Genomic DNA, 16,275 nt, shown 5'->3' on the forward strand with positions numbered 1-16,275 from the left:
TAGTGGGTCAATTTCAGCAACAACTAAGAGTGTTGAAGCACGAGGCTCAACTTCTCCACTGTTTTGGTCCTGTGGCTCCCACGCTGTAAGAGCGTGACGTGAACCTGTGCAAATGCGCACATACTGTGTGACTGTGTGAGAGCGAAGTCTTGCATCTCACTCATCTCAATAGCTGCGGTGCTGCTCGTGGCAACATCATTTTGCTGAGTCTACCTTTAAATAATCAAATGTAATTTCAGACATATTTTAAATGCATACATAAAAATACACACAATGTAATGCATGATTAGGCCCATTGTAATAGGTAAATAATAGAACATCTTGAAATGCATCATATTTTATTACACTATGGAAAATAGGAAAACATCAAGTGAAGAAATTAGGAAAAGTTGTCGATTTCTCTCTTCATTTCCTAAAATGAGTGAAAGGAAAATAAAATGTATGTCAAAGTATAAATCACTTATCAACATTTCAAGTCATTAAAGTGACTCACATGCACATACATCAATTAACTAACTATGCACATATTTCAATGTAGGGAATGTTTTTGGTTTCCATACTCAATGTATTTCCTACAACAAGTGACGTAAAAGAGTGATAAGTTATAAGCCACATACCTGTAAGAGCTCTGTCTTATCAAAGTTCTTGCGGTGTCTGTAGATGCTCTGACACAACATAGCATACAGCTTCTCCAGCTGATGCACCTCATAGCCCTCAGTCTTGGACACAACTCTTTTGAGCAATTCCTGGACAGTAAATTATACACAAATCAATATATGAATATAGGATGAATGAATAAGTGTTTGGCTGTGACTTGCCATGACCATATTTCTGGTGATCATAATTGTTTTCTGGACCATATTTCTGGTCTGCAACTTTCTGTGTGTAGTTCTGGTACAACTACATTGTAAGAAGCATGGTCTGACTTTATAAAAGACTGGTCAGGAGGTTACCTTGAGTTTGTCGTGGTCCACGACCAGCTGAGGGGTTTTCTGGGTCAGGATCTCCAGGGCCTTGTCCACGTCGATCAACTGCTGCTGCTGCACCAGAGTCCTGGTGGCACGGGTCACACGCCTCTCTGTTGGAGGGAAACACAGGAAGCAATCAGGATGGTGTGAGGGAGAGCTGATAAGCAAAAGTCCCTTTAATCATTGCTGGCTGAACAGGCTATTGCTAATGCTAACACAATGGCCTATTGGTGTTGACATGCACATCTCCTAACATGCAAATTAGGTTTCTACCTGGTAACATTGGATCTCAAGCATTAAGTAGGGGGGCATGGTTTCCTATTCTAGAACTAAGGCACAGAAGAAGACACAATTACAAGCATTTGCAGTATTAATATAGTTAGATTTTCTACAACAAAGTAAACCTTTTTGCATGCGTTCATTGGCCCTCATGCGGTGGTGAACACATTTACAACCAAAGGAACTCACTCTTACAGAGTATTTAAATAAGTGGAGAGATGGATGTATCCCTTTAACTGATGTGTTGTGATGAGTTAGAGCTCCCCAACAGCTGGAGCCCCCAGAGGCCAAAGGTCAGTGAAACTGACTGAGCTGTTCCCTGAGGCCAGAAGCAGTAGCTTGCTTGCTGCCTGGGTCCGGGACCCTAATACAGACCTATGTCCCAGTCATCCTCCAACCTTTCAGGCTCTTTGGTCTTTGTGGTGTGTTTCTCTCCCTGATCTACCTCCTTTGTAGGGGTGTTGTTGACTGGACTTTGGTCACGTTCCACTGGAGGGCTGGCAGGCTGGTGGTGGTCTCCATTGACTGCCACCACCGGACCGGCTTGGATCCCAGATTGGACCTGTGTGAGGCCTGGCTGGTGTGAGTCGTCTGTGGGGTCTGGAGCTTGCTGTTGCCAGTCTCCATTGGGGATGGGAGTGGTGGTGGGCTGCTCTGTAACACAGGCCTCTTCCACATCATCGGCAGGCTTAGTGGTCTTCTCTGAGGTACACTCCATAGGGGAGTCTCCACAGCCATTCTCTAGAATAGTCTCCAAAGGCTTAGCTTGTTTTTCTTCGCCCTCCTCTATGCCATCACTTTCATCCTCTTCTTCCTCCTCTGAGTTTGTGATCTCCTTGTTGGAAGAAAAGGAAGACGTAGGTTTCTTTTTCTTTTTCTTTATGATGCCGGAGCTCCATTTGCTTTTGCGTCGTGTTTTGGGCGGTTTCTTCTTATGGGCTAGAGTACGAGCTAGGAAAATTAAATAGAGAAGAAAAGGTAATTTAACATGATAGAGAAAGGGACAGACAGAAAGACAGATGTCTCAGTATTCATGAATATCATCTTCCTCTCCTCCCTGGCTCTCAATTGCTGCTCTTGCCGGTCATCATGGTTTTCTAACTCGGTCTTGTCTTTTGACTGGTTCACTCAACTGGAACGAATCCTCCTCCTTCCTTTTCCTTTTCCTCCTCTTCCTCCTTTCACTCTGGCTACACCTACTTCTGTTCCTGTCCTGATCCTAGGGACTTCCACTTTCTTTCTATCACTCGCAACACATCTGGGAGGTATTAGTCTTCTGCCCTTAAACGTTGAAACACTGATAATAACTGCTTATGTACTGCAAATCAAGCAGTAAAAAACTAAATCGTGAGTGCTGTCCCTTGGTGGTTGACCAGTGTCTACCATAATTTCCACTGGATGTTCCTCTTCTCTGTAACAAATAAGCTACCAATAAACAGTTAAGGAGTAGAGTGGTGAGACTTACGTGCGGGCCGTGGGGTGTTGGCAGCGAACGGGGTGCTGGCGTCTTTGCCAGTGTTACCGCCTGGCCTCTTGGACTCAGCAACTCCTTCCTCTCTGGGCAAGGTCTGGTAGTAGGAGGGGGCGAACTTTGATGACGTGCACCCTGTTAGTAGACATAAACATGTCGTTAGCTTTGTCAATAAACTAAGATGTTTTAAGGAAAATAAGAGAGGGTTCATCTCATCATTGGACAAATAGTTAAAGAAGCCGACACTAGACACTGAAACTGATACAATAGCTAGCTGAACTCACATCTGGAGACAGGTTGCGCGCACTTTATTTGGATAGTCCGGATTTCCATCTGTAGATGCTCTACAGATGGTCATACTATCAACAAACTATCTGTTGATAAGCAACTGCTTGCTAAGATACGGTTAGATTTAGAGTAAGGGTTAGGTTAAGGGTTAAGGTTAGGGCTAGGGTTAGTACATAGTTAGTTGAAATGTTACTGATCGTCTGTAGAGCATCTACAGATGGACTATCCAAATAAAGGGTTACTGAGAGGTTTTACCCTGTAGGCTAGGTCACTACTATAGCGTTTAAATCACAGCAATATGTCAACGTTATAAGCAGCAGCAGCAGTTACCTCTCTTGTTGCGTGACTCTCTGATCTTCTCGCAGATCCTGTTAAAGTCCTCGTCCAGTTCGTCGCTGATGATGGCGTGGGTCGTGTCCTTCAGGGCACAAGCCCGGTGACGAATCTGACGATCTGGAAACACAAAGAGATAGACATTGATGACAGAGGTACACAGTAGGGGGCCTTGTCATCCATGGGACCCACTAACTGCAGCAGAACAACGAGAACGGACCAGAATATCTTCAGAGAGATACCTAACAAAAAGTATGTAGCATACTCAGTGGAGTAAGATTAGCCTGGTCCCAGATCGGTTAGTGATGTCTTGCCAACTCCTATGGTTGTTGGCAAGACAGCGCAAACAGATCTGGAACCGGCCTCCCGAGTGGCGCAGCGGTCGAAGGCACTGCATCGCAGAGCTAGAGGCGTCACTACAGACGCGGGTTCGATCCCAGGCTGTGTCGCAGCCGGCCGCGACCGGGAGACCCATGAGGCGGCGCACAATTGGCCCAGCGTCGTCCGGGTTAGGGGAGGGTTTGGCCGGCCGGGATGTCCTTGGCTCATCGCGCTCTAGCGACTCCTTGTGGCGGGCCGGGCGCATGCACGCTGGCTTCGGTCACCAGCTGTACGGTGTTTCCTCCGACACATTGGTGCGGCTGGCTTCCGGGTTAAGCGAACAGTGTGTTAAGAAGCAGTGCGGCTTGGCGGGGGTCGTGTTTCGGAGGACGCATGGCTCTCGACCTTCACCTCTCCCGAGTCCGTAGGGGAGTTGCAGCGATGGGACAAGACTAACTACCAATTGGATATCACGAAAAAGGGGTAAAACGTACAAAATATTTTAAAATGAATAATATTATATTTTAAAAATGAATAATTAAAAAAGATTTGGAACCAGGCTAGAATAACACATCAGTTATAGTATAATAATAATAACAGCACTCAGTTTAATGAGATGGAGATGGTTGTAGGTATACCAGATGGGTCGCTGTCAGGGTTGTACTCCAGGGCGTTCTTCCAGATCAGGTCCACGTCGTTGACAAACTCCCTGACGGTCACGTACTTGTGGAGGTCGACCTTGGACAGTACAGTGGAGAGGTCCATGGGATGCCTGATCACCTTAATATAGTCAGGAACCTGGTGAGAGAAGAACACAAACCATTGATAAGATGGGGGACACAATACCACTCTGATAGGTTGTTTTGGATGAGAGCGTCGGTAAAGGAGAGAAGCTACAGAAATCTGAGGTGACGACAGTGCAGCCCCCCCAAGAGGCCACAGCTCACTTAGAATGTATGTACTTGTATTCAGACTTGCCAGTTAAGTATTGACTAAGTTTGGGTCAGTCAACATTCAGCTTACATTAGAGTAATCTTGACTAGCACCCTGGACTACAACACCACAAAAAAATATATTTCCTTCCTTGTCCCTCTCTCTTTTTCGGTGTTTTCTCCCTACCTCTTCGATGTCCACAGGCTTAGTGAAGGCCTTGAAGCGCTTGTCCTGGGAGAGGCGCTCGGTGACGTTGCGCAGGAACAGCCTCAGCTCCCTGAGTGTGTCCTCCTCCTGCTCCTCCAGACGCAGACGCTCCCTCTCACTCATCTGCCTGGGCGGAGGAGGGGGGGCAAGGGGGAGCACCTCCATGGCATGCATTACTGAGGCAGGGGAAGGGGAGGAAGAGGGGGTAAAGAACAAGGAGGGTTCAAATGGAGATGGGACACAAACAGCAATTATACCAAGTGATCATCAAAAGGCATAAATATCTAGTACTTACAGGCTTTCTTCTTGGAGGCGGGTGCCTTGGTAGCCTGGCTAAGGATGAGATTCTCAAAGAACTTCCTTCTCTCCTGCTGGGTGGGAATTTGGATAGAGTGCACCTCTCCGTACTCCAACCGGAACAGAGTCTGGATCTGAGAGACAAATTGTAGAATAGTTACCTCCGTGACCATTTAGGGTCTTCACCTCTACAAATAGTATTTACTGAAGTGTAAATAAAAGAATGTGGTTACGAATCTACTCATGGATTGAGTAGCCCAGTAAGGTCCAGGGATCACTTCTCTACAGTCCTTGTAGTGTAATGTATGGTGGAGGAGCCCCAGGTAAGACCTACCTCGTCGGTCAGGTCGTGGTGAGCCACGTTGCTGGTGGCCAGCAGCATGATGGGGGAGAAGGAGGGGATGTCCTGCAGCAGGCTGAGGAAGGTGGCCTTGAGGGCCGAGCCCACCGTGTCCCACCACTGCTGGATGTGGGGGATGTACAGGATGCTGGGGGAGGTCCGCTTGGCCTCGCAGAACACCTGGGGCAGGTAGGGCGAGAGGGGCTGAGAGGTCAATGAGTGTATCACTCACCAACCTAGCACTTGGGTCGGGATTCAAACTATCAGCACTGCCCCGACATCTCGCTGCATTTGACTTAGTAATTATGTGCTTGATGGAGTTAGCCTTTATACAATGAAGTCAACTCTGGGGCTATAATTCTCTGCACCACAAATGAGAGGAGCAGGTTGGTATGCATTTTAACATTTCACTTCTAAAGACTACATTAGTTCCAGCCAGTACCTGAGCACAGGCCTCCTCGGGGGAGGTGCAGCTGACTCCAAACAGCACGGCCATGTCCAGGGTGTAGACAGTGAACTTCTCCAGGGCGTGGAGCACGGCAGGGGCCAGGTGGGAGCTCTGACCCGCCCCGGGACGCCCAGCCAGCAGCAGCCTGGGCCGGTAGGTGGTGGGGTGGCAGATCGCATTCCTGGAACAGAGGCGAGTGGAGAGGTGAAGTGAATGGAGAATCAGGGATGTGATTATGAATGGAAACAACAAAAATAGGGGGGTTCTTTAAGGGCAAAATGTATCTACATATTACAGGTAGGCTATATCTTACCTGGCAAAATGGAGGAAGCTCCCTTTGGTGGTGGTCTGTTTGGTGATGGAATTATTGGACGAGGGGCCCTCATCCCCACTGTACATGAGGTCATCCTCCAGAATGCTGGCTGTCAGATCTGAGCGAAGGAAAAACTTGATCAAGTAATTGCATCAACCGAACTTAACCAATGATCCACTCTAATAGTGACCTAGCTTGGTCCCACATCTGTTTGTGCTGTATAGCCAGCATTGGCACGACATTGACCATAGAATTCGGCAAGATAGCACAAATAAATCTGGGATCAGATAACAATGGCCGTGACAAAACTGAACCCGACCCACCTGTATCCCTCTTCCTCTTGAGGCCCTGTTCGGCGTGGGGGAAGAGCTTCTGCAGTGCGTCCAGCACGTTGGTGAGGGCGGGGCCCAGCAGGGGCGTGACCACAGGGGTCAGGGCCTTGGCAGGGGACGACACAGCCCTCTGGGAGGCTGGCACCATCTTCCTCATGGCGGCCACAAAATCCCGGCTGTTGATGTTGATGGAGCCCACGTCCAGCAGGAGCTTCTGGGACGTGCCGTAGATCTGGGGGTAGCGGCGGCGCAGCGCGCACAGGGCCGCCTCGGCGCACACCGCCTTGATGTCAGCGCCGCAGTAGCCTGGGGTCCAGAGAGGGAAGATGTTGCGGTTAATAATACGTGTGTAGGATTGACTGTGGAACTGTGTTAAATCGATAGATTAATTGTGGTGATCTGGCTGAATATTATGAGACAACAAAACGACATAGTTATTTTTGCTCTTACAATTATTGTACAATCTTGACTTGCCCAATGCTAGAGTTGATTTGGTATACATTAGTCACCTACCAACACATTTATCAGCCAACTCTTCCAGAAAAGGATAGGACGGTGTAGGATTCCACTGTCTGGTGTGAATCTTTAGGATATCTTTCCGGGACTGAAGTTGTCGACAGAAATGAAAGGTAAGTGCACGAATGAAACGTAACTGTTTGTAGGTCGCTGATGTCAAAGGAAGATTTGGATGGACATTTGAGTTATGCACGCACACATATCAACTCGAGTGAGGATTCCCCCCACAGGTGATTAGTCTTACCTCGCGATCAGGGAGGCCAAAGAGGAACTCCCTGTCGAAGCGTCCGGGGCGTCTGAGGGCGGGGTCGATGGAGTCAAGTCGGTTGGTGGCTCCGATCACCACCACCTCTCCTCGGCTATCCAGGCCATCCATCAGGGCCAGCAGGGTGGACACGATGGAACTGCAGGAAGGAACCACGAGGTGGGAATATTCAATGTTTAGTATGCAGGCGCAATCAATGGTAAGTCTCTGTAATCAGTGGAGCGAGAAATGAGAGTGGCTGAATTGTCTCACCTGTGGATCTGGTCTTGGCGACTGGAGCGAACCGGAGCCAACCCATCGATTTCGTCAAAGAAGATAATGGCTGGCCGCATCTGGTAAGCCTGTGGGTACAAATAATGAGTCTTCCTGTCAATGCAAGTACATCCCTATATAATAGACATGACACTCAAACACTTTTCCAACAAGAGACCAATAGTGGCTTGAGCAGGAAATGCTGATAGATAGGCATATACTAGACTCAATGGTCTCACTAAGACTGAATGCACCAGTGATAACTATATTAATGATCTACAGTGTGTTGTCTGAGGGAATGCACTGTACCTGGTCAAAGAGCAGCCTGAGCTGGCGTTCCGACTCGCCCACCCACTTGCTCAAGCAGTCGGCCCCCTTCCTCATGAAGAAGGCCACCTTCCTCTCCCCCTGGCTGCACTCGTTGGCCAGCGCTCTGGCCACCAGGGTCTTTCCCGTACCCGGGGGACCGTAGAACAGGCAGCCCCTGAAACAGACAGGGATAGTCTTAGAATGGATCCTTGCAAAGGAATCAAATGATCAAAGAGCCAAGGATGAGTGGATGAGGCTGTGATTAGGGTTAGGGTTGGGGTGGGGCTTAAGTCCATTGACAGGATCCATTCTAGTTGCACACCCAAGTAAGTTTCTCATCCTGTTATAGGCTATTTCCTTACAATGCCATTATGGTAAGCTACCCCGAAGACAATGTAAATCAATCGTCAAAACAATTGCAAGTTAACCAACAAAGTATGTTAGCTTTTCAACCCTAAAACAAGTGCTCACCTTGGGGGCTGGATCTTGAACTTCTCAAACACCTCTGGGTAGAGCAGAGGGAAGACTACCATCTCCTTCAGGGCGGAAATGTGGCTTGTCAGACCACCAACGGTGTCAAAGCGTACCTTTGGAGGGAAGAGACGGGGTTGGATCATTACATAGAAGAGGCAGTCAGATAACTTAAAGACCATAGCATGTAGGCAAACCAACTTTGAGATGTTAGAACTTACCGACTGGTCAATCGCCATGGGGTCGACATCCGCAAGACTCGCACCGATCTTCATTCTGTCCTTATGGATTCCCCAAATGTCCTCTTTGCGCAAATTCAGAGGCAGACACCTGAGAGGGATCCCAAATGAAAGAGATTGCGGTTTTGGCAAGCTTATTCTGAGCAGAAGCTCAAATCCACACCGGATTCCACTGGTGTGAAATATGGGACCGATTTAGCTTTAAAATCCAAATAAATATATTCTGTTCCTTGTGTCAGTCTCATACAGAGAAACTCTTGAGCTACATCATGTGTTCACTCCAAAGGTCTGGCACCCAATGAAGCTCACCAAGGAGATATCACCAGAATAACCAAGATGGAACCTTCGTCGATTATTATTACATCATCGACCACCACCACCACTCATGATGTCATAGACACAGTTCAAAAACATTCAGGAGTGGGGAATCATTGGTCTGCTCACCCTGGCCCTTTTTTTTCTGGCATGTTCATTATCCTTTAAATATGATTGAATCTTGTTCAAGATAATATGTCATGGCAAATAACAGATGATCAGTAAACTAATGAAAAAATAATCAAGTAATATGTAATAAAACATTGTTTTATTCTTTCTTTAGTACCACTTTCAAGGGTAGATTTCATCTGTGAACTAAATTAACATTTTATCATTATAGGGACAAGTCAAACTGTTGAAGTGTATCAAATTGGTTGCTCATGATGACATGTTCACTGACCTGTTCTTGGCTTCTTGCTCTGTGTCTTCCTCATCAGAGGAGTCTTCCTCATCAGAGGAGCTGGCTTTGTGGGTGTGCCAAGCATGCTTTCTCCTGTGGGTCAAATCAAACCATAAGGAGACAGAGAAAGGACAAACTTCTTCACTACTTTACTGTCCCCAATAACAAATGGGAGACCTAAGTTGTTTAAATTGTGCCAAAGACTCACCTGCCTATGGACCCAATCCTGTTGTTTGAAACAGTGAAAAAGAAAAGAGGAAAAACATTAAACATCACAATGAAAAGTAATCTATATTCACAAGATCCTACAAGAATAGCCCATAGTCATAGATAACCATAACCATTTATAACGACGCAACACATGAAACACAGCATTAAATGGACCCTACAATATATTTAGGTGAAAACAAAGATTTTTTGGGGTCAAAACAAATAACTGGACACAATGAAACCAATGTACTATACATATGGGCTACGACTATTGGTAAAGTGCCAGTACTGTGAAGTACAGTACTGTGGGAGGGTGAGCAACAGTGCAGACCTGCCACTCCTTCGACTGGTGGTGTGGGCACTCCTGGGTACTGAGGCACTGATGCGGTAGCTCCCTCTAGTGGAAGATGCCTGGCGGTCAAAAAACATGGGCGCCTGCTTCCTGGATTCTACAGATGAAACAGTGAGAGAGGCATAACATCATGATAAGCACTGATCTTGGCCCATAGTCAAGAATTTCAGAGTGGGAGTGCTGATCTAGAATCAGTTTTGCTTTTTAGATCAGAATATTTTTTGGTGGAGATATGCTCTGATGAAGGTCGACTGATCGAAAGCTTAGCTACCATTACCATGACTTATGCAAATAAGACTTTTTCCTGTTTTTTCCTGTTTTATATTTTGCCTCCAGCACCTTTACTTATTGGTTTTGTGTGTGCGGTAGACTCTTCTTATTATATACGAGTTCATAATGAATAACATGGACAGTGGGGATCTGATCCCAATCAGCACTGCTGGCTTGTTCCACGAAATGAGTGCCTTTTGATATTTTAAGTAGAAATTGTGCACCAATATTGAATATTAAAAGCCTGTTATATTACAATTAAGTGCCCTTCAATATATACCACATGGAGAATTTAATCAGATTTTTTATATAAATAAAGACTTGCTAAAGTGCCAAAATTCAGCATGTCCCTCCGTGCACCCTCTGCAGATTTTAACCAACTCAACCCCAAAATTCCTCCAAGCTTTCACCATAATTGGACAGCCCTAGTTATTTTGTTGCTTTGCCAAAGTCATTTCTGAAGATTATTATTTATTTAATGTGATTAGTGATTCATTTACGTCTGTCCCTCATTTTAAGGTCAACCCTGTTATGTGAACTGAACTCCCATTTTAATATGGTGAAACAATTCCTTTAAACAAATGTTTTATAAAGAAACATTGGACATCGAATAGTCAAATCATAGTGTAAAAGTAGGTGAGCTTGTTCTACCCTTTTGACCATTTGCTGGTGTTTTGTGGTGGAAAACTGAGCGAGTCAAGCATACCACGTCAAACCTGTTACCCATAGATAGACAGGCTAGAAACACGCTTCCATTCCCCCTGTCGGAAGGGGATTTATGGCTGAGTTTAGAGGAAATCATCAACTCTTTTACAGTCAACCCTGCTACTTTATTTGGCACTTATTATAGTAATTTTTTTAGTTAACCTCTTGAGATGGGAAAACATGTTTTTTTAATGAAGTTGAACATGTGCTCTTTATGACAGAATGTTTAAATTAGATTAAATGAAGTTAATTGTTTTTTTTGGACCAAGTTAAACTTCTCAAAAGGAATTGGTGGAACGACCCTGCTACGCTCATTAATTGAGATGAATAACTAAGTAAGTTACGGAGAAAAATGTCTCTGAAGACTCTAGTTCAGTGAAGAGCAATAAGTTAGGATGTGCTTTTTACGGGATTCAAATGTAAAAAGGACCAACCATCCAGGGGGGCCTGGTAGCGAACCACTGCTTTTTTCTGTCGAGGTTCATAGCGCTTGCTGTTATTGTCATCGTCGTCTTCATCATCATCGTCCTCCACATCTCCGTCGCCCTCATCATCCTCCTCTCCATCGTCATCAGAGTACTCTGGAAATAGGTATTGGCCCAAAAGTTAATGAATTCATGTTTAGAGAGTTATGGTGAAACATAACATTGACCTAAACTACAATAGAAACAGACCTTCCGTTTCTTGTTTGGAAACTGCTTTTACGGTTGGACGTTCAGTAGTCTTCTTTCGCTGGGATTTAAAATAGATCCTCTGAAATTCAAACAAAAACCTTCATAGATACAACTGGTATGGTACTGCCATTTCCTTTTTTCAGTGGCCTGTATGACACAATGGTACATATTTCAGTGAGACTTAAATCTCAAAAGGAATTATTGGTCATTTCCATCCACTGCTCTTATTTCCCATATCTCAAGGCTCTAAACCTGGGATCATTTTGTGAAATTCAAAATGACACACTGAACATTAAGAAAACCTGCTATTTCCATGATGTAGACTAACCAGGTGAATCCAGGTGAAAGCTATGATCCCTTATTGATGGCACTTGTTAAATCCACTTCAAATCAGTGTAAATGAAGGGGTGGAGACAGGTTAAAGAAGGGTTTTTAAGCCTTGAGACAAATGAGACACGGATTGTGTATGTGTGCCATTCAGAGGGTGAATGGGCAAGTGCCTTTGAACGGGGTATGGTAGTAGGTGCCAGGCACAGCGGTTTGTCAAGAACTGCAACTCTGCTGGGTTTTTCACGCTCAACAGTTTCCCGTGTGTATCAAGAATGGTCCACCACCCAAAGGACATCCAGACAACTTGACACAACTGTGGGAAACATTGGAATCAACACGGGCCAACATCCCTGTGGAACGCTTTCGACACCTTGTAGAGTTTTTTCAGTTAGCTGCTGGTGAATGAGGCAACAATATGACAACAGTGTGATTACTGTTCCTAAAACTACAGCAGAGGGCTGCTGAGGGCGGAGAGAGAGAGCGAGAGAGAGATAGAGGGTGGTGGACCACAGATGGGTGCAACACCCTTACAATGGCTGATAAGAGATTGTGTACGGCAGCAGAAGATACAGAGCCTAGAAACAGTGGCCAGTTATTATGTAAACACATTTCTACAGTGGAACAAGCCCTTGTGTTTGGGTAGAGTTAGTGTGAGTCTTCAATGCCAATCTCAAAGGGGGAGCATGTCAATGAATGGTTTCTTATTGTTTGCAAATTATACAGCATAAATATATAGCCCTGTATTGTATTTCATCCCTGGCTTTGTGGATGGCTGAATTACAAAATTATATTTCACGGAATGGAAAAAGCCTCACTGCTTGTTTGGAGTTTTTCATGTGGTGGCACATCTTCTTCATGTCATCAATCTTGTGGAGGACTGCCTCAGCAGTGCTATGGAGAAAAACAAGTAACATTAGCATGATTTCATGGAGGTTTTGGGTCCCAATGCAATAAGCTAAAAAATTGTGTACTTATCATTTTTGGGGAAAAGCAGAGGAATTAGTAATATGCCAATAATAACCCTCATGCTCCCTGTATTAGGACTATCCCCCATGTTACACACTCTACTGGGGAAGTAAACAAGAGACTTGGGAGCAACGACACACGGGGGTTCAGGTTTGTGTGGTGATGCTCCTTACTTAGTGATGAGGCGGTCGTAAATCATGGACTGTTGGTATCTGGTGGTTCTGGTGCTGCGTCGCACAACCCCCTGGGATCCTTCTGGTCTAGGTGACCCCTCTGGAACAGGTATTCAAAACATAATTCATGACTTATCCACAATTCCATGTAGGTAAATGAGTCTGTGAATGAGAATTATTGTTTAAAAGGAGTAAATTGTGTGACATCCTCTTAAAAGTGTTTTGTAGTTGGGTGTGTTTTTTATGACATGCATGTCTAAATAGGTGAATTGTTACGTTCTAGGAAAGACCTAGATCTTGTTTGCATCATAATGTGAAACATGCTTTAGGCTTACCAGTTTGGTCAACTTCACTGGCCCCATTGACCTGAAACCTGGGCGATTTCCTGTGAAGGAATAAAAAAATCACTTTAAAAAAATTACATTAAAATATAATATTATAATATGCCATTAAGCAGACGCTTTTATACAAAGCGACTTATAGTCATGCGTGCATACATTTTTGCGTATAGGTGGTCCCGGGAATCGAACCCACTACCCTGGCGTTACAAGCGCCATGCTCTACCAATTGAGCTACAGAGGACCACAAAATAATTGAAGAATGCTTGATGGTATCCGAATCAATGTGGTCTGTAGGACTAGCCTGGGTACCAGCATGTTCAGCTAACATTCCACTCCTTGTAATCCAGCAAAAACACAGAGTAGGCCTACAAGGAGTGGAAAGTTAGATAAACAGACTGGTACCCAGGCTACTGACAGCCGACAAAGATGCATCTTGGCTTTATATCTGGCTTATGGATAGAAACATTAGCCTACCATATGCCACAATGTATATCTACTACATCTCTAATATTTAATTAATGAGAACTGACTTACCTTGTTATCTTTCTGACAGGTCTCCCATTCTCTGTTGTTTTCCCATTTAGCTCTTCCAACGGGATAATATGCCGATCATTCTGACCAACATATCCCTGAGAAAGAGAACAGCAGAACTCAAATATAAATGTATTGGTCAACCTTGAAGGCATTGACGATCAATTGTCTTCCATCTGTTGAATATAAGTGAAGTTTGTTTTGACACAAAGTTTAGAAATGTTCTGCATAGCTAATTTAAAAATCGGTGACATTATTTACAGATTGTGCAAACAGCAGAGGTTACTGACAATGTTTTCAAATGATGACACCGTAGAACGTTGTTTGTTCACGCACTGACTGTCAATTGTTCAACTCACGTTAGTCAAGCGTGCGGACTTTCTCGGTGAAGTCTGCAGGGATGGAAAGTTGGCATCTGGTTGTGAAAACTGAAGTGTTGATTGGTCTGCTTCCGATATTCTCCGTATTATCACCATCGTGTTGAATTAACTGCGCGTTTAATGAGTTTACTAGCTAATACTACGGTCAATTATTCACAATTGCAATGTTAACAATGGTATGTATCGATCTAGCTATCTCCATATAATTGCGGATTGTGAACGACCTCCTAGCAAACCTGAGCTGTCAAAACTACTGTGTGTGTATAATTTCAAAACACAGTATTCTGGCACCACCCACGTCACAGATCGTATGCGTGACTGCGTTCGTTTTACATCACCCAGGGTGGAAAGGATATGGGGATTCTGTTGCAAAAACATTTTTCAACGGAAGCAAACGAAACGAAACGGGGAGAGACTGACCTGAATTTGACCAATAGAAACTCTCGTTTTAGTTGCAAACGTTCAACTGGACTAATGATTACACCCCAGGAGTCTACTGTATGGCAAGCTATATCATATTGTTATGTAGTGGAGATCCCGCCTATCTTGATACAGGTATGATTGATGTCTTACTGGCCAATCAGATGAGAGCTCTGTGCTTATATTGTTTGCGCGTCAAGTATGGCCCCGGCACGGAACATGGCTAGTCAGTCTGTGTGGTATGACAAGTTCTTAATAAACAGCACAAAAGAGAGAAGGTTGTTGTATCCTTCTGCCCACGCCACCATCCACCAATGAGGAGTTGCCCAGAACAGACGAAGAACATCAATTCATTACAGTTAAGCTAACGTTAGCTAGCTAACTGTGGTGAGGCAGACAAGCTAGCTCAGTGGTTCCTAAACTAGGGGTTGCGACCCTATGTGGGGTCGCCTGATATGAAAGTGGGGTCTTGGGAGAATTTCCACAATCCTGGTAAAAACATAAAATATGATATTATAATATCGTCTTTGTCTCTCATTGTAATGTGCTTAACCTTCAAAATTGAAATGAAAAGTATTCAAATCGAAGTTCAAATTCAACCAGAGCGCCCTTAGATCATGGGAAAAGGCCGAACTTGAATAATTCCCACGGTGAATGGCTAAGCCCGCTACGCTTTGAAACCACACACGTTGATATTACCGGCCGCAATTGATATGGTGAAAACAATATGTGGGGAGGCAGAGGCACAGAAACTCACATCAATACCTTTGTCAGATAACACTGTGAAACTAATAATTTAGCTAGCAATCAAGAGGAAACTGACTGAACGAATCAAAAACTCCCCACCTTATGCTCTCCAAATGGACGTAGGCTGTGAGGCCCAAGATGCCCATGCATTGACTTTTGTTCGCTACATGTCAAGGGATGCTATTCACAAGGACATATTGCTCTGTCTCACGATTCCCGAGCATGAAATGGCACAGGGGATGTTCAGTGTGCTGCATAGCTATATTGACGAAAAACAGATTCCATGGGATCGAATGGTGGGCTTTTGAACAGATGGGGCTCCATCTATCACAGGACGGCAGGCTGGCCTCTGAAATCTAGTTATGAATGTGTCTCCCTCTGCCATATGGACGCATTGTATGATACACCCACTGAGCTATAATGGATACACCGAGAGTAACTGGCGGCAAAAGAGTTGAGTGCAGAACTCTGAGAGGTAACTTCGATTGTAGGCTAAAATACTATACATCGCGCACGCCTGTTTGCAAAAGTATGTGGAGCAGTGGAGGCTCCTCAGAGGAGGAAGGGGGGGAACATCCTCCTCAGTGAAAAAATTATATAATAATTGTAAAACATAAAAAAAAGTTATCCTTTTTAGATAAAACTATACTAAATATAATCACGTCACCAAATAATTGATTAAACTATTTTGCAATGAAGGTCTACAGTAGCCTCTACAGCACTCTGTAGGGTAGCGCCATTGTATAGCCGGAGGACAGCTAGCTTCCGTCCTCCTCTGGGTACATTGACTTCAATACAAAACCTAGGAGGCTCATGGTTCTCACCCCCTTCTATAGACTTACACAGTAATTATGACAACTTCCGGAGGACGTCCTCCAA

General features: G+C 44.7%; 1 protein-coding gene across 1 annotated transcript; it reads right to left on the reverse strand.

Annotated features, from left to right (window-relative positions):
* Positions 1 to 321: 321 nt before the first annotated feature.
* Positions 322 to 14,427, reverse strand: LOC311132203 (ATPase family AAA domain-containing protein 2-like). Its single transcript, XM_084165428.1, is given in 29 exon segments — positions 322 to 412; positions 618 to 746; positions 954 to 1,078; positions 2,713 to 2,853; positions 3,337 to 3,459; positions 4,299 to 4,458; positions 4,780 to 4,976; positions 5,096 to 5,231; positions 5,432 to 5,617; positions 5,880 to 6,066; positions 6,199 to 6,316; positions 6,522 to 6,836; positions 7,044 to 7,134; positions 7,291 to 7,450; positions 7,564 to 7,652; positions 7,873 to 8,047; positions 8,344 to 8,459; positions 8,565 to 8,673; positions 9,298 to 9,375; positions 9,377 to 9,390; positions 9,506 to 9,523; positions 9,838 to 9,956; positions 11,269 to 11,415; positions 11,509 to 11,587; positions 12,654 to 12,729; positions 12,978 to 13,077; positions 13,313 to 13,362; positions 13,853 to 13,947; positions 14,209 to 14,427. Coding segments are annotated over 29 exon segments (3,483 nt in total). The 5' UTR covers positions 14,326 to 14,427; the 3' UTR covers positions 322 to 379.
* Positions 14,428 to 16,275: the final 1,848 nt, after the last annotated feature.

The sequence above is a fragment of the Coregonus lavaretus genome (assembly GCF_964263955.1).
Source record: "Coregonus lavaretus genome assembly, chromosome: 7".
In the NCBI taxonomy this organism is placed as follows: domain Eukaryota; kingdom Metazoa; phylum Chordata; class Actinopteri; order Salmoniformes; family Salmonidae; genus Coregonus; species Coregonus lavaretus.